Source organism: Dasypus novemcinctus, chromosome 8 (assembly GCF_030445035.2).
Source record: "Dasypus novemcinctus isolate mDasNov1 chromosome 8, mDasNov1.1.hap2, whole genome shotgun sequence".
In the NCBI taxonomy this organism is placed as follows: domain Eukaryota; kingdom Metazoa; phylum Chordata; class Mammalia; order Cingulata; family Dasypodidae; genus Dasypus; species Dasypus novemcinctus.
The window spans coordinates 82,625,412-82,649,632 of record NC_080680.1 but is presented as its reverse complement, the minus strand read 5'-3'; the positions used below and the strand labels follow the sequence as shown (position 1 = coordinate 82,649,632).

Sequence of the window (24,221 nt, the reverse complement as noted above, 5' to 3'; positions counted from 1 at the left end):
AGGCCCTCTTACACTCTCAACATATAGTTTCCTTGTGGAGGTAGCTACATATATTCACAAATACTTATTTCACTGATAATAACTTCATTAACTTATATAAACTGCTATGACAGTGAATTATGGATAGGTGTGAGAACATGCTATAGGGAAATTTGCTCTTTTGAGCTAAGGAGGAAGCAGGGAGAGCTCAAAGATTTGTATGTAAAGTAATTGGCCAGATACAGAGTGGGGGGGGGGCCTTTGAAAGGGCTTTGAAGCAGGAAGTTATTAAATGTATTTGAAAAAGAAAGGCCAGTGGACTTCAGTGTGATGAACACTGAAAAGCAAGAAAACTTTCAGTCCTTATAGAAACTCCTGTTACTCTAGTTTTAAGAAAGAGATTCCATTCTGACATCTGCTGGCCAGAGTATAAACAATTCCAGTACACAAGAACAATTTACAGTAACCTATTTTTTTTGAAGGCTACAATAAATTAGAAATAAAGCATAAGGTCTCTCCAAGTCTATATTATGGGCATTACACAGGAGACCCTGAAGAGTTATTACATGTGTCCTGCATGCAGTCAACATTAGATAGGTATCTGTGCTCACATTTGCCTACACTGTACATTATAAATTCATGGAAGCATAGACATCACAAATAAAAGTGTAATAACAGACTTGTTATTGAGACCTAAAAATATTATAAAATCTCTTATGCACTTTGTATTTTAAACACTGATGAAATTTTTTCAGAGCTATAAAACATGCTCTTAAAATATTTTTTTTCCTATATAAAGCTGGTTTAAGTCCAACAAGCATTCTTCTAAGGCTAAAGATCTACCTTAAGCATTTCTAATAGTTCCCATCTTTGTCTCAGTCACATTAGTAATAGTACAGTATTTTCATTTTCCATTTAGGGCAAAATGCAAAAAAACCTTTTTTTTTATTACACAAACAGTTGTACAAAGATGTTGCTGCATTTGAAATTGAATGTTCTTGGGAAGCAGATGTGGCTCAAGAGATAAGGCCTCTGCCTACCATATGGGAGGACCCAGGTTCCATCCCTGGGGACTCCTGGTGAAAAAGAAGAAAAAGCATACCTGCACGGCAAGCCAGTGCCCACGTGGTGAGCCAAGTGCCCATGCAGTGAGCCGAGTGCTTACACAATGAGCCAAGTGCCCATGTGGGTGCCTGTGTGGCGAGTTGAGTGCCCATGTGGTAAGCCGAGTGCCCATGCAAGTGCCCACGAGACCAGGAACTGAGGTGGCGCAATTGACAGGGAACCTCTCTCCATATCAGAGGTCCCCAGGATCAAATCCCAGTGAATGCTAGAGAAGAAAGATGAGAAGACAAAAAGAGAAAGATACAGAAGTTCACACAGTGAATGGACACAGACAGCAAAAACAGTAGGGTGGGGGAGGAGGGAAGAAAAAATACAATAAAGCTGTAGTCTAATCTTTAAAAAAAATTTTAATTAATTAATTGATTGAATGTTCCACTGGAAGTTAAAGTATAAATTTGGTGAACAAAGGGTGATTTAGGGACATCGATACATAATTTTAAAATGTGGACTGTCTGAAAGTGAAGGACTGTCTATGGGGAAAGAACACTAGAATTAAGAGTTCAAAGTCCTGGGTTCCAGCTTCTAGCTTCAACTCTGCCAATTATTACATGACCACATGAGTTTACTCAAAACACAATTTTGGCAGATTTAAGGAGAAAAGTACTTTATTGAAAGGGTAATAATTAAGTCAGCCTCACCAGGAGGCCTAGAGAATCAGGATGGTAGACTACATAACAGGAACATCTCCCTTTGTTACTGTGACACTCAACCCTCATCGTCTGACCACTCCATAAAACTGGTACAGTGACAACTCCATCTCTACTGAGCATTAGACAATGCCACTTACTTTGCCAAGGTTACAGGAACAGAACAACTGTGGACACTATTACTGACATGGCAGCCAGTGTTGCTCCTCCAAGAACTTGATCTTGTTGCACTTGCCATGATCACCAAAGAGAATTAATTCTAGTCCCCATTTCATGGTGTTTCTGGCTCCCAATTCAAAGTCTGGAGAGTATTTAATTTGCAGCTGGGGTCACATGAAAAAGCTAAGAAACTACCTGGGATTTTAGCTTCTATAGTGAAAAGCATGCTGTGCTTCCCAACAAGGCTTATAAGGTAGAGGACTCCCAAATGTACAAAAGGAGTTGAAAAAAGAAAAGGATGACATGCTACCACTATGTTGACCCTGGACAAATCACTTTGAGCCTCACTTTCCTATAAAGCAAAATTATAAAGTTCACATACCTGAAGAGTGTCGATATTGTTCACTCATTCATTTGACAATATTAGCTATGTGCCAGGGTGCAAAGATGACCAAGTATGCTCCCTGGTCTAATGGAAGAGAAAAATCAACAGCCAGCCAGTAGCAGCCTAGAGGTATGTACAGGAGAGAATGAGGGCTAAGAGAAGGGAATATTCAACTGCAGTTTTCAAATGATGTTCTTATATTTAAGTACATACACATAAAACCAAATTTTCCATGTGAAGTTTGATGCTTACACCACTATTGGGAAAGACAGACAGCATGCTTTTGTAGAAAAAGCAGTAAAATAGTATTTATCATGCTGTTGCACTCTTTTGAAAGGGTTGGCTGTGTTACAGAAATGCCAAAATAATGTTAGCTGGCACAAATTCAGAAACTCGGGCTTATTTGATTGCCTCTTGGCAGACTTATCAAGACTGCCAGTTTCATACAATGGGACACTTTTCAAAGGATTAAACATGCCATAACTTTGCCAGTTATCAATAATAAGGTAATTCATCAAGCTTATTGCAGCATGAAACTATCACTGTTCTGATCTGAGTGGTCTTTCTATCCTATCTGTGTGTAAAGCTTTGTGTCTTTATTTAAAATAAGTTGTTTGCTTTAGGTTTAGTTTTTCCCCCTCCCCCATTTATAAAAGAGAGCAGCTGCACAGTAACTTATGTCTCACCCAGAATCTGTAATAATATCAAATCATCAACTGGAAGTGATAGAATATATTTTTACAGAATACAATCCATAGAACCAGGAACTGACAGATGGCGGAAGCTAATGGGACCACAGGTGTAAATTAGTCCAAACCTCAATCTGATGTAAAAATTTCTTTTTCACAATATTCTTAATAAGTTAGATTTACATAATTGATGTTCTCTTCTAAAATCCAGAGGTCTATATCCATCTTTTTCATTGCTCCACTTAGATGATTCACAGGCATCTGAAATACACCAAGTGCAAAGTTGAGTTCTCAATTTCCTGCCACTTCCATGTATGTTCCCCTTAAAATAGTTCCTGTTTCAACAAATAGCACCTCCATGGGCCTAGTTAGTAGGTCAAACTAGAAGATGGGAATCCCAGTTCTCCACAGTAAGCCAAATTTTGTTGACTCTGCCTCAGAGGTATATCTTAAATCCATCTATTTCTCTCCATCCTCACTATCATTACTCCAGTGTAAATCTTAACCCATCTCCCCATTTGCACTCTTACCCTTGTCCATTCTCTACAGAGTATGGCATAATCTTTTAAAAAATATGTCAGTGATCAGATGTGGCTCAAGTGTCTGAGCACCTGCATCCCACATGGGAGGTCCTGGGCTAGGTTCCCGTGCCTCCTAAAGAGAAAAAAGACAACAAGTGCAAACAGGAGGGAGCCATGCAGGATGGGGGGGGGGAGGATAAAAGAAAAATCACCCAATCACCCACATCTTCCACCCCATTCATTCAGTGGCTTCCTTTTACATAATAAAGTTTAAACATCCTTATCCTTCAAGGTGTTGCATGATCTGACCTCTACCTACCTCCCTGACCTCACTTGCACAGTTCTCCCCTTAATGCAATAAGCTCCAGATAAACTGGGTATCTTGTATTTCCCCAAAGAGCACTCTCTCCTCCGCCCTGGCCCCACTGGGCTTTCTCTGCTCCTCTTCCACCTAACTCGTTATCGTTTCTCTGAGAGGCCTTCAGTAACCACCCTCCCCTGCACTCAAATTTTAAATTTATGACCCCCCTCCTCCACCCAGAGCAGCTGCTTCTTTCGTTCAGCGCACTGACCATAATTTTTAAAATATATTTACGCGATTTTTGGTTAATGTCTACTTCTCCACTCGAGAATTAACTTCAAGAGGACAGGAACACTATCAGCTTTATTCACTTCTCTATCAATAATAATAACAGGAGCAACTAACACAGCATTTAATATGTAGCACACATTGTGGTAAGCGCTATACATATATTAACTAATTTAATGTGTACTCGTAGTATGTTGTCTGGCCCATAACCAGTGCTCTCATTTGTTGAATGAATGAATCAAGCCCCTATGAGCACACCAACAAGGAGCTTACCACCTCCTGAAACAGCAGATAGACAACTCTGGTGGTTGCAAGAAACTTCTTTATATTAACCCTACCATGCCTCCTGCAATTTCCGCCCACGGTTTCTATTTCTGCCCCTTCTGGGGCCACACAATACAAGCCTTATTCGTCCTTCCACAAGCTCGCCTTCACAATTAGAGAAGGCCGACCCGCTCCGTTGGCGTCTCCCTTTCTCTTCCCTCCGCGTCCTCTCGGCTGCAGGACCGCCCCCTTGGTGCAGAAATTCACGGGGGTTCCTTTTCCTCTGCAGAGGTCTGGAGGGAAAGCCCGGTCCCCGGGACCATTTCGCAGGCACCGCGCGCCGCTCCAGGCAGCCCCCGCCTCGCGCGTCACGTGACGGCGCGGGGCCCGCACGGGTCCCAGGCAACTGTCCGCCCCCGTGCGGGCGGGGCGGCGCTCGCCGCGCGTCTGCCACCCCTGGCCGCGCGCTGCAATCCTCCCGGCTCCGCGGCTGTTCCGGCGGGGGCGGCGGGGGCAGCGGGCGGCTTTAGGACGTCGGCGGCCGCCGCGGCCCGGGCAGTGCTGTGGGAGAGCGCCTCCGGGAGCCCCCTGTGAGGTAAGAGGCGGCCGGGCCCGCGGAGGCTGCGGACGAACTTATTCTGCCAGCGTCCCCGGAATGCCCCCGGCCCGCAGCAGGGGACGGGCCGGGAGGAGGGGGCTCGGGCGTCATGGGGCCGCCTCCTGAGGAGGCACTGCTCGATCCTGTTAGAGGCTGAGCATCTGGTCCGGCTTCTGCAGCCAAGAGCCTGACGGGACCGTGGGGGATGGGGGTAGGGTGCCCTCGCACCGCCCGCAGCTCGGCGCTCCGGCACCGTTTGCTGGCACCTGGTGGCTTAGCCGTGCCGTAGGACAGCCTGTGCCTTGGTTTCTCCTCTCGTAAAACGACCGGGCCGGGAGAGTGGATTTCGGCGCTTGCCTTCAACCCTGAGGTTTTGCGAGTCTGAGTGAAGTCGAAGAGGGAGCAACAGACCCTTAGGATGGGAAGAGCCTTCCTAGGAACCTAGGAGTGAGTTGGGGTCAGGCTTCCTTACCTACCAAGGGTCTTGTGTATTTTATACTAATCACAAACCTCCTGGAGAATCGGTTTCTCAGTCTTTAAAGGTAATTGGCTCTGCCCTGCCTCCTTCACAGGAGTACGGTGAAGAGCAGATGGGTAAGCCATTTGAAGAGCCGGAACTCTGGAGTCTAACAGACCTGGGTTCAAGTCCTATTTCTGCCACAAGCTCTACGTGACCTTGTGCCAGACAGATTCTTCATCTGTTAAAGGAGATAATAATAGTACTTAGCTCATATGAGGTTGCAGTCAGGATTAAGTGCAAAAGGCTTAGCATAGTGTCTGGTGCAGAAGTGCTCAATAAATAGTGCTGTTAATGAAAGTAATAAAATTTGACAAAGGTCCACAGGAGGGTCTTTTAGTAGCAATAATCACCCTTCAGTTTCTATATATTTAGTCCTAAAAATAGTGTTGTTTTGGCTTTCTAAGAAGGGGACCATGTGGAACCCCTCCCCCTTTTCTCTTTCTGGGCACCCCGTTGCCTCCTTTTTAAAAATTGGCAGGTGAACCTGTTGTTCCTAACAAATGAGTCAAGCAGGATGGGAATATTAATTTACTTGAGCAGATGGTATCAGATTCCCTCTGATGGGAAAGAAAAGTCCCAGGCATGTGCTGCCACCAAAAAAAGCACAGTACAGTGATTGACTATCAGAGTTTGGAGATGCCTGGGAAACCACCTAATCCAGGGACCTCCTTTTGCAAATGGAGAAAATGGGGCACAGACTGAGGATAGGACTTTGATTTCACTCAGAACCCAACAGAGCATTGGCACTGAATGATGGAGAGAACACACGTTTTACTAAGCACTGTGTTTTCCCTAAGTTCTAGCCTTAATTCTTCATTTATTCAAGTATTTATGGAGCACCTGCTGTATGCTTGTATACCTACTAGGAGCTGGAGATAAACCTGTGAACAAGAAAGACATGGTTCCAGCTCCCTCGTGACTTTTCTCATACTAGCTATGTTAGTTTGAGATTAAATAACATATATATGATATATATATATAGGTTATATAACCGATATATATATAGGTTATATAACCTATATATATATATATATAACCTGCTGATCCTCAGTACATTTTATAATAGCTGAAAGTTCCAGCTCCCAGTGAAGTTGCGCCACAGCAGTTGGTCTCAAAAGACAGAAGTACAGAGAGGCCTGAATTGTTTCATGAAACATAACAGCAGTTCCAGAGCCTGGTAAGATTTTAGAGAGAAACTGGAGAAAATGTTGCTTTGTCAGGACTTTTAGGAAAGGATTTCCTTCTGGATTGGATTTCTCAGTCTTCCTGGTTTCAGGCCCCTTGGTGTTTTTAGATTTCTGGAAACAGCCTCCCTCTCCCTGGTGCCTTTGTTTTGGTTTCCATGGTTATCAGAGGAATTGTATTTTTATGATAGCACAAGTAACGGTTAATCAATATGTGATCACTCACTCAGTTCACTGTGAACCAGCTTTTGAAGGGTTTCTGTTTCCTGGTGGTGTTCCTTTGTTTCTTCTCAATTGCATTGTGGTGGCATTGCCCTTCTTCCCTCTCTTCTTCCTTTCCTTTCCTTCCCCCCCTCCCTCCCTTCCTTCCTTTAACAAACAGGCAATGGTAAAAACCTATAGACCCTGGCCTTAAGGACCTCAGAATCTTGGGGGAAATAAAACAGGGCACACACACCTTTACCTCATTCAAAGGGCAAATAATTGTTGTCTTTGAAGGTGTACATAGTGAGCCAGCAAGATATCTCAGGGGTGGAAGAGATGCTGTCCTGGGCAACCAAGAAGGCATCACATACCTAGATGCTTTCCAAAAACGTGGAAGAAACAAGTTCTTTTTATGTTTCTCAGTCACTTAATAATTAGATGGGATAAGAAGTGTTTTATTCGTTAAGTTTGTTTTAATGAATGAGCCATCTCGAGTTACCCATCATGGGCTTTGTTTGAAATGTCTGCTGTTTTTTCTTATTACTTTCTTCATTATTTATTAGTTTCCTACTCCTATCTAAAGTATTTAATGTTGTGTACATAAAGGTATATGTAGAGAGATTTTAACTGATATGTCTCATTTCACCAGTTGTGTTCTAATACAGTCATGTATTTTTTCCAAATAATCTCCCAAGCCCCCTAATGCCTTTATTAGAGAGAATTTTGCTATTTCCTTCTTCTAAGCTCCCTAGGGACTTATATAGTCCAAAGGGGTCAGTCTGAATTCCACTCTCCAGAGGAGAGAGAACTGCTGAGTCTGAGCAGTCCACCCACATTGTTATTTCTGACACAGCTCCATGGTATCACTGTTGAAGAGCTGTCCTGCATGGTTCAAGGATGTGTGGTCACTGCTGCTCAACGCCCTTGTTGGACCAGATCCCTGCCAGCATGCTGCCATGCTTGGATTCCAAGGTTAGCGCTTTTTTAGTTTATGTTCCCATGCTTAGGTGTTCTTCCCAAAACACAGCACTCCAGGCCTTGTGTTGAGCCTGTCCCAGGCTGGGTTCCCTATATCCTGGGGCATATGGGGAGCTTCCTGCTGGCCTTGGTCAGAGTCCCTTCAGATCACCCAAGGGATGTCCCTATTTTCCAGCCTTGCTCAATCCCTTTTCTCCTTCATAACCCTAATCCAAGTTCCTTTGGCAAATTGGTTCCACTTCCTCTCCAGGGTTCTGCCTACCACGAAGTCTCACGAATGGTGGCCTTCAACAAACTACATACTGTGGGATTTTGGGTACCTACTCACCTTATGTTTCCACGTGTAAGAGGGATCCTCAGGTGGCTCTTGGTGAAGCACAGATCTGTCTCCATCTATATTGTAGTCCCAAGAGAAATAGCATTTAAATTTTACCTACATGCACCCTGTTACAGATTTGGTGTGGGAAGGGCAAAGTTTTAATTTAAAGATGAATGATTTTTAGTTCCCTCAATATTTCTAAGAATCAAAAATTATCAGTGTATTTATTTCATTGTCCTTGTTTTAAACCTTTTTAATGAAATATGCCAAATATACATGCAGGAAAAAACACATATATATAATTTAGTAAATAATTATAAGGAGAACACACATAATCACCACCTAAGTCAAGAAATTGCCAATATGCAGTAGCATCCACTTCCAAATCATAATCTCCCTCAGAAGAAACTACTGTCTTGACTTTTGTGATAATCAGTTCTTTGCTCTTCTTTATAATTTTACCACCTAAATTTACATCCCTAAACCATATAGTTTCATTTGACTAGTTTTTGAACTTCATACATATAGAGTCATATTTGTTTGTATTTTATGTCTTGTTTCTTTTGCTCAACATGTTGTTTGTGAAATGCATCCTTGTTGTGAGCCCATTTACTTTCATTGCTGTCCAGTGTCTCATGGTATAAATATGACAGAATGCATTTATCCTATAGTCAGTGGATGCTTGAGCTGTTTATAGTTTCTGATTACCAAGAACAGTTCAGCTAAGACTATCCTTAGACATTTTTTCTTGTATGTGTGAACAAGTTTCTTCAGGTTATGTATATCCCTTTGGAATTGCTTTGCTCAATAAAGTCACTTTTCTAACATTGTGTCAGTTTACTTTCCTAACCAGCAGTAAAGGAGACTTCCAGTTGCTTCACTTCCTTGTGAATTGCCAGTTTTTAAAGTGTTAACTTTTTTCATGGGTATGTAATGATATCTTTTTTTATTTTAATTTACTTTTCTTGGTTACTACTGGTATTGAGCGCTTTTTTTTTTTTTTTTTAAAGATTTATTTTTATTTATTTAATTCCCCTCCCCTCCCCCGGTTGTCTGTTTTCTGTGTCTTTTTGCTGCGTCTTGTTTCTTGTTTCTTTGTCCGCTTCTGTTGTCGTCAGCGGCACGGGAAGTGTGGGCGGCACCATTCCTGGGCAGGCTGCTCCCTCCTTCGCGCTGGGCGGCTCTCCTTATGGGTGCACTCCTTGCGCGTGGGGCTCCCCTACGCCGGGGACACCCTGCGTGGCGCGGCACTCCTTGCGCGCATCAGCACTGCGCATGGGCCAGCTCCACACGGGTCAAGGAGGCCCGGGGCTTGAACCACGGGCCTCCCATGTGGTAGACGGACGCCCTAACCACTGGGCCAAAGTCCGTTTCCCAAGCGCTTTTTAATTTGCTAATTGGTTGGCCTCTTTTGTGAAATACCCATTTAAATCTTTTGCCCATTTTTCAGTTTTTCTTATTGATTTTTTGGAGCTCCTTTATATATTTTGATTAGTGGTCTCTTAATTATTTTTGTTACAAGGATCTTCTGCTATTCTTTTTCACACTCTTAAATGGTGATTGTCTTAGATCCTATTCTCTGGAAACAGGGCCTGAAATGGGGACTCTTATTCAAGTGATATACTGTGAGAGGTGTTCAAGAAAAGGAGAATGAGGAGAGCAGGATAGTGGGAGGGGGAGAAGAAAGGTGTAAGCCATGAGAGGTGTAGGTAAGATCTCATAAGGAAAGGGATATCTGTGGGTTGTTACCAGCTGACACTGTTAGGGGAGGGGTGCACTAGCCTGTAAAGACGAATCATGTGACATGGGGACTGTATAACATAGAGAATCCTCCTGCTGTGGATGAGGGATGTGGTTAATAGTACAAATATAAGAATGTTCTTCCATGAACTAGAACAAATGTATGTCACTGTTACAATATGTTAATAATAGGAGGGTATTAAAAAAAAAAAACTGGGTGGGGCACCATAGCAGTCTCTCTGGTCCACCCACCCCTTGCACCGTTCAAGTATGCTTCTTATGTTACATTCACTCTATCCAGATACAACTTCTTTTTGGTCACAATTTCTGGGAAAATGTAAAGAGGAACGAATCCCTGCTGCTGCAGTTGGTCTAGAGGTCTATCTAATACCCCTTTCCCTCCACCATTCATCATAGTTTCCTCTCCTTTGTCCCTTGGATGTTTTGCTAGAACTCAAATGATGAGGCAACCTGGGCCCAGAGGTAATTTTGACCACAGATTCAATATCTTTAATGGTTGTAAGACTATTTTCTTATTTCTTTTTAAGTTAATTTAGTTAGAAAGTTAGTTGTTTGTTTTGTTTTGTTTTTGAGGTATGGGGCTGGGATTGAACCTGAGACCTCGTATATGGGAAGCCAGCACTCAACCACTGAGCCACATCTACGCCCCTGAGTTGGCTTTTTCATTTGTTTGCTTGTTTTTGTTTGTTTTTAAATAAGCCATGTATAGTTTTCCTACACAAGGAATATTTTTTTAAGATAAATTTATTTATTTCTCCCCACCCTGTTATTTGTGCTTGCTGTGTACTCTGTGTCTGCTAGTCATCTTTTTAGGAGGGACTGAGAAACGAACTGAGAAACTCCATGTGAGAGGGAGGTGCCCAATTGCCTGAACCACCTCGCTCCCTGCTTGTTGTGTCTCTCACTTTGTTTCATTGTTGTCATCTCGTGGTGTCATCTTGTTGCATCAGCTCACCGCACCAGCCTGTTGCACCAGCTTGCTGTCTTGCTCATCTTCTTTAGGAGGCATTGGGAACCAAACCTGGGATCTTTTGTGTGGTAGGCGGGCGCCCAACTGCTTGAGCACATCATCCACTTCCCACATTGTTTGTTTTTGTTCTGTTTTGTTTTCAGTAGGCACCAGGAACCAAACCCGGGACCTCCCATCTAGGAAACAGATGCTTAGCCACTTGAGCCACATCTGCTCCCCATGTTTAGTTTGGCTGTTTGTTGTTGTTGTCGTTTTGAGGTACTGGGCAGGAATTGAACCTCGTATGTGGGAAGCTGGCACTCAACCACAGAGCCACAGAGCTCACCTGAATTTGTCCCTTCGTTTGTGTGCTTGTTGCTTGTTTTTGTTTTTAGGAGGCATCAGAAACTGAACCTAGGACCTCCCATGTGGAAAGCAGGTGCTCAACCACTTGAGCCACATCCACTCCCCTGTTTAGTTTTAATAAGTAACATTTTTCTAGAAATTTGTCCCTTCCAAGGTTTTAAATTTCTTTATATAAAATTGTTTATAATATTTCCTTATTATCCTTTTAATATCTGCAACTATTGTAGAGACATACCCCTTTACATTCCTATTTTATTTTTGTGCCTACCCTTTTTGTTTTTCAATTTCCCTGGAGGGTCTCTTCAAAAAAACAGTTTTTGTCTTCATTGGCATTATCTAGAGTAGCTTTCTTTTCTACTTCATTAATATCTGATGTTTTAATTTTTCCTTCTTTTTACTTTCCTTGGATTTATTTTGTTCTTTTCCTCACTTGAAATGGATGCTTAAATTCCTTACTTTTTTTTTATTAGAGAAGATGTGGGTTTATAGAAATTTTCTGTTACCCACCTTCCCCCCCACACACTATTAACACCTTACATTAGTGTGGTACATTTTTTATAATTGATGAGAGGCTATTACTATGATTTTTCTGTTAATTATAGTCCTTAATTTACATTAGGGTTCTCAGCTTGTGTTGTACAGCCCTATGTTGTTTTCTTAAATTTTTATTCTAGTAACATGCAACCTAAAATTTCCCCTTTCAACTACATTCAAATATATAAATTCATCCTGCTAATTATATTCACAATGTTGTGGTACCATCACCACCATCCATTACCAGTACTTTTTCATCACCCCAAAGAGAAACTGCACAATTTAAGCAGTAACTCCCTATTCCCTGTCCCCAGCCCCTGGTAACCTATATTTTAGTTTCTGACTCTGAATTTACTTATTCTGATTATTTCATATCAGTGAGATCATATAGTACTTATACTTTTGTGTCTAGCTTATTTCACTCAACATGATGTCCTCAGTGTTCATCTATGTTGTCACATGTATATGGCTGAATAATATTCTATTGGATATATATACGATGTTCTGTTTTTCCATTCATAAGTTGATGGACACTTGGGTTACTTGCATCTTTTGGCAATTGTGAATAATGCCAGTGTGAACATTGGTGAGCAAATATCTACCAGTCCCTGCTTTCAGTTCTTTTGTGTAGGTATCTAGAGGTGGGATTGCTGAGTTATATGGTAATTCTATGTTTAACTTTTTGAGGAACTGCCAAAGTATCTTTCATAGTGATTCCACCATTTGCAGTCTTACCAAGAGTGTATGAAGGTTCGTATTTCTCCCCATCTTCTCCAACACTTCTTATTTTCCATTTTTTAATAGTAACCGTTCTAATGAGTATGAAATGATATCTCATTGTGGTTTTGATTTGCATTTCCCTAATGGCTAATGATATTGAGCATTTTTTCATATGTTTTTTGGCCTTTCGTATATCTTCTTTGGAGACTTGCCAATTTTTTTTTAACTTGGGTTCTTTGTCTTTTGTTGTTTAGTTGTATATATATAATATCTTTATATATTATGGATATTAAAACCTGATTTGATATGTGGTCTCTGGATATTTTTTTCCCATTCTGTAGGTTGTCTTTTTACTTTCACAATAAAGTCCTTTTTTTTTTTAACCTTTTTTTAAGATTATTTATTTATTTCTCTCCCCTTCCTTCCCCCACCCTGGTTGTCTGTTCTCTGTGTCTATTTATTTGCTGGGTCTTCTTTGTCCGCTTCTGTTGTTGTCAGCGGCACGGAAATCTGTTTCTTTTTGTTGTGTCAGTTCTCCGTGTGTGCGGCACCATTCCTGGGCAGGCTGCACTTTGTTTCGCGCTGGGTGGCTGTCCTTATGGGGCGCACTCTTTGCACGTGGGGCTCCCCTACGCAGGGACACCCCTGCATGGCACGGCACTCCTTGCGTGCATCAGCACTGCGCGTAGGCCAGCTCCACATGGGTCAAGGAGGCCTGGGGTTTGAACCGCGGACCTCCCATGTGGTAGAAGGATGCCCTAACCACTGGGCCAAGTCCGTCATCCCACAATAAAGTCCTTTGATGCACTAAAGTTTTTAATTTGATCAGGTCCCATTTATCTGTTTCTTCTTTTGTTGTTCATGCTTCGAGTATAAAGTCTAAGAAACCAAACTAGTAATTTTGTGAACAGATTATACAGATTTCATGGATGGACATGATCATATAGATAAGAAAATTTTGAATCCATTTCTAAAACTTAAAGAGAAATTCTGTTTGATTTATCGTACCTCCTATAATTTATTGGTATTTGTTACTAAAGTCAGAGTTAAATGGCAAGATGCTATCCCTAAAATAGTAGTTCTCAAGGTGCTCAGTTTTTCCTATTCAGATTTTCAAAGGATGAGAATGCAAAACTATTGTTATTCATGGTATTCAATCCTCCCAAATTTTCAGTTAAGCTAAAGACTCCACAAAGCAAATTTTTACAGAAGGATATTGTGGCAATTTGATATTGTTTATGAATTCCAAAAATAGATATTGGATTATGTTTGTAAACTGGTCTGTTCCTCTGGGCATATTATATTGGATTGGATTCAGAGGTTTCACTCTTACTTGATCAACTTATGATTAAGGCTTTGATTGGGCCACATCAGCAACCTTTGGTGAGCAGAGACTCACAGAGAAAATGATGAGGCAGAGAACTTAGTTGGAATTTTAATGCTGAGGCCCCAGGAAGTAAATACACAGAGAAGCGATATGTGAGGAAAGAGCGAAGGCTCTGTAAGACACAGCAGAGGCCCCGGTAAGAGAGACAAGCCATTTGCCTGGTAGTTTACAGCTGGCCTTGTGGAGAGAGCAGAGCAGCTGAGCCCAGAGAGAAATGAGCCCCGGGAGAGAGACAGCTGATATTGGAAGAAACTGGGATCATGGAGCCTTAAGAGGAAGAAGGAGAATAAACTCCTGTAGACATTGGCAGCCATTTTGCTCCAACAAGTGGCAACAGACTACGGTGAAGGAAGTAACTTATGCTTTATGGCCTGGTAACTGTAAGCTACTTTCCCAAATAAATACCCTTTATAAAAATCAACTGATTTCTGGTATTTTGCATCAGCACCCATTTGACTGACTAATACAGATGTATTTCACCCATGTGCAGCCAAACCCAGCATCTGTCCCTGCAGTACCACCCAGGACAACTCCAAGTCCTGAAAATGCCCCCACATCATATTTCTTCTTCCCTCTCCCTACCCTCAGCAGCTACCATGGCCACTTTCTCCACATCAATGCTACAATTTCTTCCATTACTAATCACAATAGTTCTATAGTAGAATATCAGTAAGTCCACTCTAATCCATACTCTATTCCTCCATCCTGTGGATCCTGGTATGGTTATGTCCACTCTGCCTCTATATCGAGAGGGAGCTTATATTCCACCTGGATGATAGATGCAATTCTTCTTGCAGTTATAGGCACTCTAGGCTCCCTGGTGTGGCGGTTGACCTTCTTCACCTCCCTGTTAGCTGGCCGGGGTAAGTACAATAAACCAGAGGGTAGGAGTTGCAAGTCTGCTGAGACTCAGGGCCTGGCTGTCACATTGAGTATTCACCAACTCCAGCACCAACCACAGGTCCAGTAAAAGTGACAGAAGAGGCTTGTGTAGAAAGGTCACATCTGAGTTTGACTTCATTCCCAGGTGGGCTCTTCTGAGTTGTCCCCATCCCTGGGAAGGGGGATGGGATATTCTGATCGTCTACTGTGATATTCATTCTGTGTGGTCAAAGAGTGAGGAGGCACTGTGAATGCCAGACCCACCAGGACTAAAAGAAGTTGGGAGAGGAGTTCCCCTTACAAACCAGAAGAAGAGGGAAAGTATGCTAGGCAGACAAAAGCTACAGCTACCACAGTCCATTATACTGAGTAACTGAGTAATGATTTGAAGAGTGAGGCAAAGAAAGAAGCGGGTAGAAAGGATGCAGTTGAATTAATCTGTCCAAGAAAAAAAAGGGGGGTGGGTCAGATATCACATGTTCATGAACGCGCTGATGAAGAAGGAAAGAGATGGAAGAGTCTGGCCAACCATTTCCTACTGTGGTGGTGTGATGGTTGAAGCTGTATACCCCAGCAAAAGCACGTTCTTAAATGCATTTCTGTGGACGTGAACCCATTTAAGGAGGGCCTTTCCGATGAGGTTACTTCAGTTAGGGTGTGGCCCACCTCATTCAGGATAGGTCTTAATCCTATTACTGGAGTCCTTTATAAACAATGAAAACAGAGAGAGAGAGAGAGAGAGGAGAGAGAGAGAGAGAGAGAGAGAGAGAGAGAGCCACAGAAGTAGGAAGCTGAAATCATCAAAACCCAGAAGAGAAGTAAGAGACCAAAAGGCACTGCCATGAGCCTGCCGTGTGGCAGAGGAGACAAGGATAGCAGACAGCCAGTCTTTGAGAAGAAAGCATCACCTTGATGATGCCTTGATTTAGAATTTTTTCTTGGCCTCAAAACTGCTAAGGTAATAAATTCCCTTTTTTTTTTTTTAAAGATTTATTTATTCATTTAATTCCCCCCCCCCCCCCCGCCCCTGGTTGTCTGTTCTTGGTGTCCATTCACTGCTTCACTGCGTCTTGTTTCCTTGTCCGCCTCCGTTGTCGTCAGTGGCACGGGAAGTGTGGGCAGCGCATTCCTGGGCAGGCTGCCCTCTCTTTTCACGCTGGGCGGCTTTCCCCACGGGCGCACTCCCTGCGCGTGGGGATACCCCACACCGGGGACACCCCTGCATGGCACGGCACTCCCTGCGCGCATCAGCGCTGCGCATGGCCAGTTCCACACAGGTCAAGGAGGCCCGGGGTCCGAACCGCGGACCTCCCATATGGTAGGCGGATGCCCCAACCACTGGGCCAAAGTCCGTCTCCCATAAATTCCCATTGTTTAAGCCAACCCATTTCATGTATCTGCTTTAAGCAGCCTAGGAAACTAAAACACCCACCATCTGGTTGCCACATTCTCCTTGTTGCCTATCTTGTTTGTACATAGTAACAGAAGTGAGGGTGAGCTCATGTGGGAGGATCTAGTATGTGGAGATGTCATGTCAGCTGTGGTGCTTGCCATCTCCACAGCCCTTTCTAAGGAGAACGTCTACATCCACAACTCTTATTCATGTACAGACAGCCCTAGGCAGTCATGTTTTTTACCATAAAATCTTGCTTCATCCCCACTGTGTAACCTAGTGGGAAAAAGATGCATGTTCTCTCTCAGAAATTTCAACTGGGGACTACAGAAGGACACTTAGCAACAGAATTTAAAGCTGAAATAGTGTAGAGAAAGAAGCCATGAGGTACAGTCAGGGCTTTGAGAAGTCCTGGCAAGCTGGTATTATGAGGAAGCCTGAACAATGAGGTAGAGAAAAGTCTGTGCAGACTAAGTACTAGGAGAATGGAGCAGGCCTGTGGAGAGTGGCTGAGACATGTAATGAGTGCAAACCCTCAAATTTCAGCTGCTGAGAGCTATGGATATGCTGTGGGTCCACACCTCCCATTCTTGACTCTGGGCTACCTCTTCTAGACTATGGTCCAATTTGTGAATTTCCGTAAGATCCCATCATCTTTAATAGTTCACATATCCCATTATGATAAGCCCTCTCTTATTTCCACATGTAATCAAAGACTCCCTGGAACAGACGTTCAGAACTTGGAGGCAGTGCCCATGTGGTTGAATTTCTGTTGTCACATGCCGTTCCTGTCATCCTCTGAATAACAAACTACTCCCTCTGCCATAAGATGGTCAGTAACTACAAACCTTGTTGGCTTACAATAAAGAATCCTCTAAGGTGCTGCTTGGCCTGGTCCTGAGTTTTTACATGGAGTATGGAGAGTGGGAAGATGGGCTGTGAGTTCTACTGCCTCTAAAGTCTCCTTGTTCCACTTCACAACAAAGAAACCCATAATTTATTAGCTATAATTAATAATTTTTTCCGCAGAATGTGGAGAGTGTTGGTTCAGATTGGAATACAGAAAATGAAAGAGGCTTAGGGAAAGAAGAGAGACACAGGAAAGAAGGAATTCATTGCCATTTATTGTGGTTTTGCTATATGTCAGACACAGTGTTAAGTGCTTTCCATCCAGTCTCTCATTTCATCTGCAGAATAACTCCCTGAGGTATTATTACCCCCATTTTTATAAATGAGGAAGCTGAGATGGAGTATGCTCTCACTCTATTGAATATGTAATTTCCCATGTGAAGTAACAATCCCTTGGTGTGGAATTGCCTCCAGTTGAGAGTGATTAAAAGGAAATGGCTGGAGAGCAGTTTGCAGCTTAAGTGGTAGGCTGGAGTTGGTGGGAAAGAGACACTGATCAGATTGTAGCCTCTGCAGACCAGAAGGAGGAAGTCATAACATCTGGATTAGTTGGGATCCCCTTGAGGTCTGCACTTATTCCTGACTCAGGGTGATTGCTACCTCAACTGCTCCCTGCTGGCCAAGAGGTCTACTGTCAAGGAGAGGTGCTCCTGAGTTTCAGAAATTCTGGCTTGAGGTCCTGAACCTTTAGGCCAGTCTTACTAACAGAGTACTGTTTTGTCACATCCAACCCAGTCATTGTGTGATACTCATAATAATTGTGGAATTAAATTCATTCTTATTTCATCTGTCTGTCTGTGATAGTGAGATTAAAGGGTCATATACCATCATTTCACAAGTGAGAAACCCCAGAACCCTGTGAAGGGAACCAGGAGGCAGGTTACTGTGTTGGAAAGAGTAGGAGCTTTCGGCTCAGTCCAGCTTAGGAAACTCAGTTGTGCTGCTTCCTAAGTAAAAGCCTAAGAAAATGGGGATAAGAATATTACTACCTCAAATGGTAGTAAGCACAAATGGTCAGTAAGCACTTGAAAAGATGATCAACATCATTAGCCATTAGAACAGGGGTTCTTAACAAGGGGTCCATGAGCTTGAATTGAAATTCAAAAAAACATTTTTCTGAGGACATGTTGGTGCAGGTGTGACATATTTATTAAATAATACACAGTATAGTGTGGTATAGTGTGAACTTAGTAAGGGGGTCCATGGTTTTCACCTGACTAGCAAAAGAGTCTGTGGAACAAAAAAGGCTGAGAACCCCTGCATTAGAAAAATGAAGATAAAACCATGAGTTACCACTTCACACCCACTAAAATCGCTTTTATTTTAAAAATGGAAAATAACAGATGTTGATGAGGATGTGGAGAAATAGGAACCCTCATACATTGTTGGTGTGGAAATGTAAAATGGTACAGCGACTATGGAAGATAGTTTGGTGATACCTGAAAAAGTTAAACAAAGAAGTACCATATGACCTGGCAGTTCAAATTCTAAGTATATACCCCAAAGAATTGAAAGCAAGGACTCAAACAGATACCTGTACACCAATGTTCATGGCATAATTGTTCACAATTGCCAAAAGATGGAAGCAACCCAAGGGTCTCTCCACTGATGATGAATGGATAAACAAAATGTGGTATGTCCATACAACGGAATATTATTCAACCATAAAAAGAATCGAAGTGCTGATACTTGCTACAATGTGGATGAACCTTGAAGACATCATGTGAGTGAAATAGGACAGATACTATATGATTTATCTTATATGAAATAATTATAAAAATTCATGCAGACAGAAAGTAGATTACAAGTAACTAGGGGCAGAGGGGAAATGGGGAGTTTCTGCTTAATGGGTATAGAGTTTCTCTTTGGGATGATGGAAAAGTTCCAGTAATGGATGGTGGTAATGGAAGCACAATGCTGTGAATGCCACTGAATTGTATTCTTGAATGTGGTTAAAATGGGAAATTTTATATTACATATGTTACCACAATTTTGAAAAAGAAAAAAACAAACAAAAGAACAAACTGCTATTACCTCTTGGTTGTTGTACATGCTTATTGAAATGACATGTAAAAACTACCTGGCATTTAAAAAGTAAGCCCTCAGCATACCTTTCCTCACCTCCTCAAGGTCATGTAGTGAATTAATGGTTAGAATCAAGACTAGAACCAAGGTCCTGGGATTCCCAACCCAGGGCTATCTCCAAGGTGAACCGCCATTGCATGGAAAGGGGTTTATGTCATCAAATTTCAAGACCAAAAATAAAAAAGTTATTTCTCAGACTTAAGAGACCTGAGTTTTGAAGAAATGATGGAAAACACAACTGGGATTTTCGTCATCTTCATAGGTTTAAAGTTCATCTCATTCCCGACAGTGGGTATGTCTATGCAGGTGTGTGTACATGGCTCTTTAGTGGTTCACAGTATTTCACTCTCTATACGTTTTAAAACAGTTTGAAAAAGGGAAATTTACTTTGATTTGAAGAAAGATTTTAACCCATTACTGTCACTCAATATGGTTTGTAGTTTACACTGTTACTTTTGTGTACCTCATAATATCAGAAAAAAATCCCTTTTTTTCCCCTCTGACAGTACTAAATAGAGTTCTGAGCTGCCCTAGATCCTTTTTCTCCCTTTTTATTAAAAAAAAAAAAATTCCTACCACTTTGATACTGATATAGCCTCCCTCAGAAGAAAGTAAGTGTATTTTCTTTATTGTGCAAACACGTTACATGAAAGCAGAGATGTTAACTCCCAAGACTGCCTGGTGAGGGAGAGGCAGAGCCTAAACTGGGGTGCAAAGCCTGTTGGGTCTCCTTTGTCTGAATCATTTCATCATGGGTTTGGACCTTTTGTGCTGGAACTCAAGGAACCTGTCCACTGACCCCAAAATGAATTAGGAACTTTTTACTCTTGGGTAAGGATGTTCCCTGTGAACTGATCTACCTAGACTTTAAACTCCCAGAGCTATAGCCAGACTCAACTTCTTACAGTGTCCTAAGCCCAGCTGGAAGTTTCCCACCTCTGGGCTTTTGCTGAAACTGTTTCCTCTGCCTTCAATTCCCACTCCTCCCTTCTTTGGATCCCAATCCTACCCGTGTTTCAGAGTCCAGCTGAGATGCCACCTCCTACACGAAGCATGCCTTAATGGGTAAAAAACCTTTGGGGTCAGGCTTTCCTACTCTGTAGCAGAGTGATTTGGGGCACCTGATTTGTCAAGTAAGTTCTCTCGGGCTTTGTTTCTTCATCTGTGACATGAAGACAATAATGCTTTAAATCAGTGCTTCTCAAACTTCCTGTGCACACATGTTCACTGGTGATCTTTTTAAAATAAATGCCTATTCTGATCTAGCAGGTATGGCTGGTGTCCAAGATTTGGCATTTCTAGCAGCCTCCTTGGTCCTGGTAAAAAACGCTTCCAATTGGAAGTCTTTGAAGAGTTGTTGAGAGAACAGAATGAAATAATGCATGAAAAGTACTTAATATTGTGCCCTCAAAGGGCAGTGCTTAATAGACAATAGCTCCTGCTGTTGTTGTTGCCTGCTACTATTTTTGGCTGATTTCCCTAGCTGGAGGTCATATCTGTATTCTTTGACACACGGGTTTTCCCTCTGTTAAGGCACTAAGCTTTTTTCACCTTGTACTGTTTTTGTTTGTTTTGTTGATTGACTTATCTTTGTCTCCTACTACACTTGAGGCTGGGGATTAAATATTTGGGTTTTTTTGTTGGTTTGTTTTTGTTTTTATTTTGTCACAGGGATCTATATTCTGTAGCTAATGGTTTGAATATTCCCAACTCTACTAATATGATACATTCAGCAAATATTTTTTTAGCACCTATTATGTGCCAGGCATAGTTCTGGATATGATACAAAGCAATGACAAAGGGCCCAGACAACAAATAAAGTAAAACATATTATATATAGAATCATAGCTCCTTGAGGCCAGAGGATGTGTCCAATTCCACAGTGAACGTGCTGGCAGCGGTGTGTACCGGTTGACTGGCCCTCTGGCCCTGCATATGCTGACTCTTTCTTTGCATGGTTTTTCCCAGTGCACAACTCCACAATTCCTCATGACCCCTGCACTCCTCTCCTAAATCCGTTCACACAAAATCATTAGTGAGCTGTATAGATGTTGCTAGAGATTTTATGGGGGAGCCCAGGAAGGGGCCCATTGCAAACATTAGACATTTCCTAAATTCTGTTTTGCGCACTGTCAATCCCAAGAGTTTCTTCTGCTAATGCTTCCACTCCACAGTTCCCACCTGCTTAGATCCCTACCCTCCCCCACCTCAACTCCCAACTTCAAGGTCTTTGGGAATCCTACTCCTGACCTTTGAGTTGCCTGCCAAACCCATATGATGCTCAGTCAACTAAACAGCTCGTAGAGCCTGCCCTTTGTAGAACCTGCCCTTTTTGTAAGCAGTGGGAGGATGGACAGCAAAAAAAAACAAAAGCGTGAATTCCAGTGCCTTACATTTCCTAGCATTTTTACAGTTTTCTAATGGTGTTCACTCCCGTTTTCTCCTTTGCTGAATCCTTTTCTATTCCATGCCCGTTAGATGTTAAACTGCCTAGGGTCTCGGTCAGCATACCTCTCCCTTCACTCTCTCACTAGGTGATCTCATCCCATTCCACGACTTTAAATGTCATTCTTGTCTCTCTTTAAATGTCACTTTCACAGAGATCTTTCTTTTTTTTTTTTTTTAAAGATTTATTTATTTATTTATTACTCTCCCTTCCCCCCGCCACCCCGGTTGTCTGTTCTCTGTGTCAATTTGCTGTGTCTTCTTTGTCCGCTTCTGTTGTTGTCAGTGGCACGGGAATCTGTGTTTCTTTTTACTGCATCATCTTGTGTCATTTCTCCGTGTGGGCAGTGCCATTCTTAGGCAGGCTGCACTTTCTTTGGTGTTGGGTGGCTCTCCTTACACTGTGCATGGTCCAGCTCCACACGGGTCAAGGAGGCCCGGGGTTTGAACCGTGGACCTCCCATGTGGTAGACGGATGCCCTAACCACTGGGCCAAGTCTGCCGCCCAGAGATCTTTCTTGATAACCTTGTCTAAAACAGGGAGCTAGATAGCTTAGATGGCTTTATTTTTCTTCATAGCATTTATGTTTATTTTTTTAATTTATTGCCTGTCTCAGAAGGTGGGGCTTTGTCTTGCTCAATGATTTTCAGCACTTAGAACGGTGCCTGGTGTAACAGGACAGCTATCATTAGCCTCTACTTTCAGATGAGGAAATAGGTTCAGAGAGGTTAAAATATTGGCCTTAAGTCACAGGGCTAGGAAGCAGAGAGCCTGCTTGTTGAGAGCCAAGTCTCGTTGGACTTACCTCCCAAGGGGGTGACCTCTGCCTCTCCCACTGAGGCAGGGGACACGGGGCGGCCCAGAGGCATGTGGATGCCTCCTGTGGGAGGCCAGGGCTACCACACAGAAACCTGTGTCCTCGCACTCCTGGGAACACATGAAAAAGGGAACAGTTTGGGGCCTGCCTCAGGACCTCTCCCTCCCATCCCAAACAAATTCCTGCTGTTGTGTTTTCCACTTCTTCACAGGCATCACGCTCCAAGTGCCCAGGCCCCGGGGGACATGTGTGACTTTTCATTTTAATTCCACCCCTCAGAGGCCTTGATGGCAAAAAGGAAGGGCAAAACTTGAATACATTTAAAAAAGTGTTACCTGGTTATAGAAATCCCTGTTGCTGCATAGATCCCTGTGGATTAGCTTAGAGAAGTAGTAAATAAAGCCAAATTAAAGAACAGGAAATGTGACATTTGAATAAGAGGAAATCCTCATCTAAACTTAAAGAGCTGTTCTATGGGGGCAATGGTCAACCTCATTCTAGATTCAGACTCCTAGGCTGGAGTTGCCTAGGACTGGGGACACAGGAAAGTTTGGAGGAAGGCAAGTGTTGAAGGATGGAAAATACCCTGCTGGGAAATTGTCAGAATGAAAACATCTTCCCCTGAGAACCCAGCTACAGGGCCACTTGCCTTTTACTGTGGATTGAGATTCTTGTAAACCTAAGAAAAGTGACGGCCCCATTTTTTCTGCATCAGCCACCAAACTATAGATGCCTTTGCCCCAAATCTCCCCAGAACCCACCACATCATCCTGAGGGCGAGAAACTATCATTTACTCTTTGCAAAATTGTGAGTTTCTGCCTCACTGTTCCACCTAACATACCTCTTCTGGATGGGGCTCCTTAAAATGTAGCTCTAATCAGACCTCTCCCCTCCTCAGAAACCTGTAATAGAGTACAAGCTTCTGAGCCTAGCATTCGAAGCCTTTACTGACTTGTTCAGAGGGCCATCATGGGAAAGCGGGCAGAACTCCGGTGGCTTTGGCAGGGCAGGACTGAGACCACCTTAGGAGGTAAGTAAGAGCTAGACCTCAGCTCACTCTCGGGAAGAAGACTGAAGTCACTGCAGACCAGCCATGGAGTGGGCACTCTCAGGTGTCCAGGGGCTTTATAACAGTGTCCTCCAGAGTTTCACATTCTGTGCTACAGTAGCACACAGTCCTCAAATCTTAGTGCCTTAATCTAAAACAAAGGTTTGTTTTTCATTCATCGTATATATCCATTTTGGATTGGCAGGAGTCTCCCCTTATCCTAATCACTCAAGGATCCAGAGTAACAGAGCTGCCATCATCTCAAATGTTGCAGTTGCTACACCAGAGAGAAAAGAGAGTCCTGGATGATCTTGCAGAGCCAAGTGCCACAGTCAAGAAGTAACTCACATCTCTTTACTCAAAACCCATTGGCTATTATTAGTCATGTGGCCTGTCTTAGTTTGCCTGGGTTGCTGTGACAAATACCACAAACTGGTTGACTTTAACAACAGTCTCAGTTTGAGAGGCTAGAAGTCCAACATCAGGGTATCACCAGGCCATGCCTTCTCCAGAATCTGTAGTATCCTGATGCTGACTTGCCTAAATCCTTGGGGTTCCTTGGCTTGTGGATAGATGTATCTCTGCCTCCATCACATTTGATATCTCTCTCCTTCTATTGCTTCTACTTCCTCTGCTTATAAGGACTTCAGCCATTGGATTAAGGCCCACCTCATTAACTAATAATGTCTTCTGAGGTCCTGCTTACACATGGGTTTACACCCACATGTCTTTTGTGGGGGACATGATTCAATCCCCAGCATG

The 24,221-nt window shown here is 42.7% G+C and overlaps 1 protein-coding gene and 1 long non-coding RNA gene across 4 annotated transcripts in view; one reads left to right on the top strand and one right to left on the bottom strand.

Annotated features, from left to right (window-relative positions):
* Nucleotides 1-1,435: 1,435 nt before the first annotated feature.
* LOC131279479 (uncharacterized) lies at nucleotides 1,436-4,735 on the bottom strand. Its single transcript, XR_011649427.1, has 3 exons — nucleotides 4,547-4,735; nucleotides 3,515-3,638; nucleotides 1,436-3,245 (listed from the first exon to the last, which is right to left on the bottom strand). It is a non-coding gene; the product is annotated as an uncharacterized lncRNA (long non-coding RNA).
* Nucleotides 4,469-24,221, top strand: part of FBXO10 (F-box protein 10) — an 85,375-nt gene continuing 65,622 nt past the window's right edge. The window contains exons 1-2 of one of the 3 annotated variants that reach the window (XM_004457255.3): nucleotides 4,657-4,953; nucleotides 7,718-7,836. In XM_004457255.3, the coding sequence (XP_004457312.1) occupies nucleotides 7,762-7,836 (75 nt within the window). In that variant the 5' untranslated portion in view covers nucleotides 4,657-4,953; nucleotides 7,718-7,761. Of the gene's footprint in view, nucleotides 4,954-7,717; nucleotides 7,837-24,221 lie in introns of all 3 variants that reach the window. The other 2 variants (XM_071216854.1, XM_004457257.5) reach the window with 2 other exon arrangements.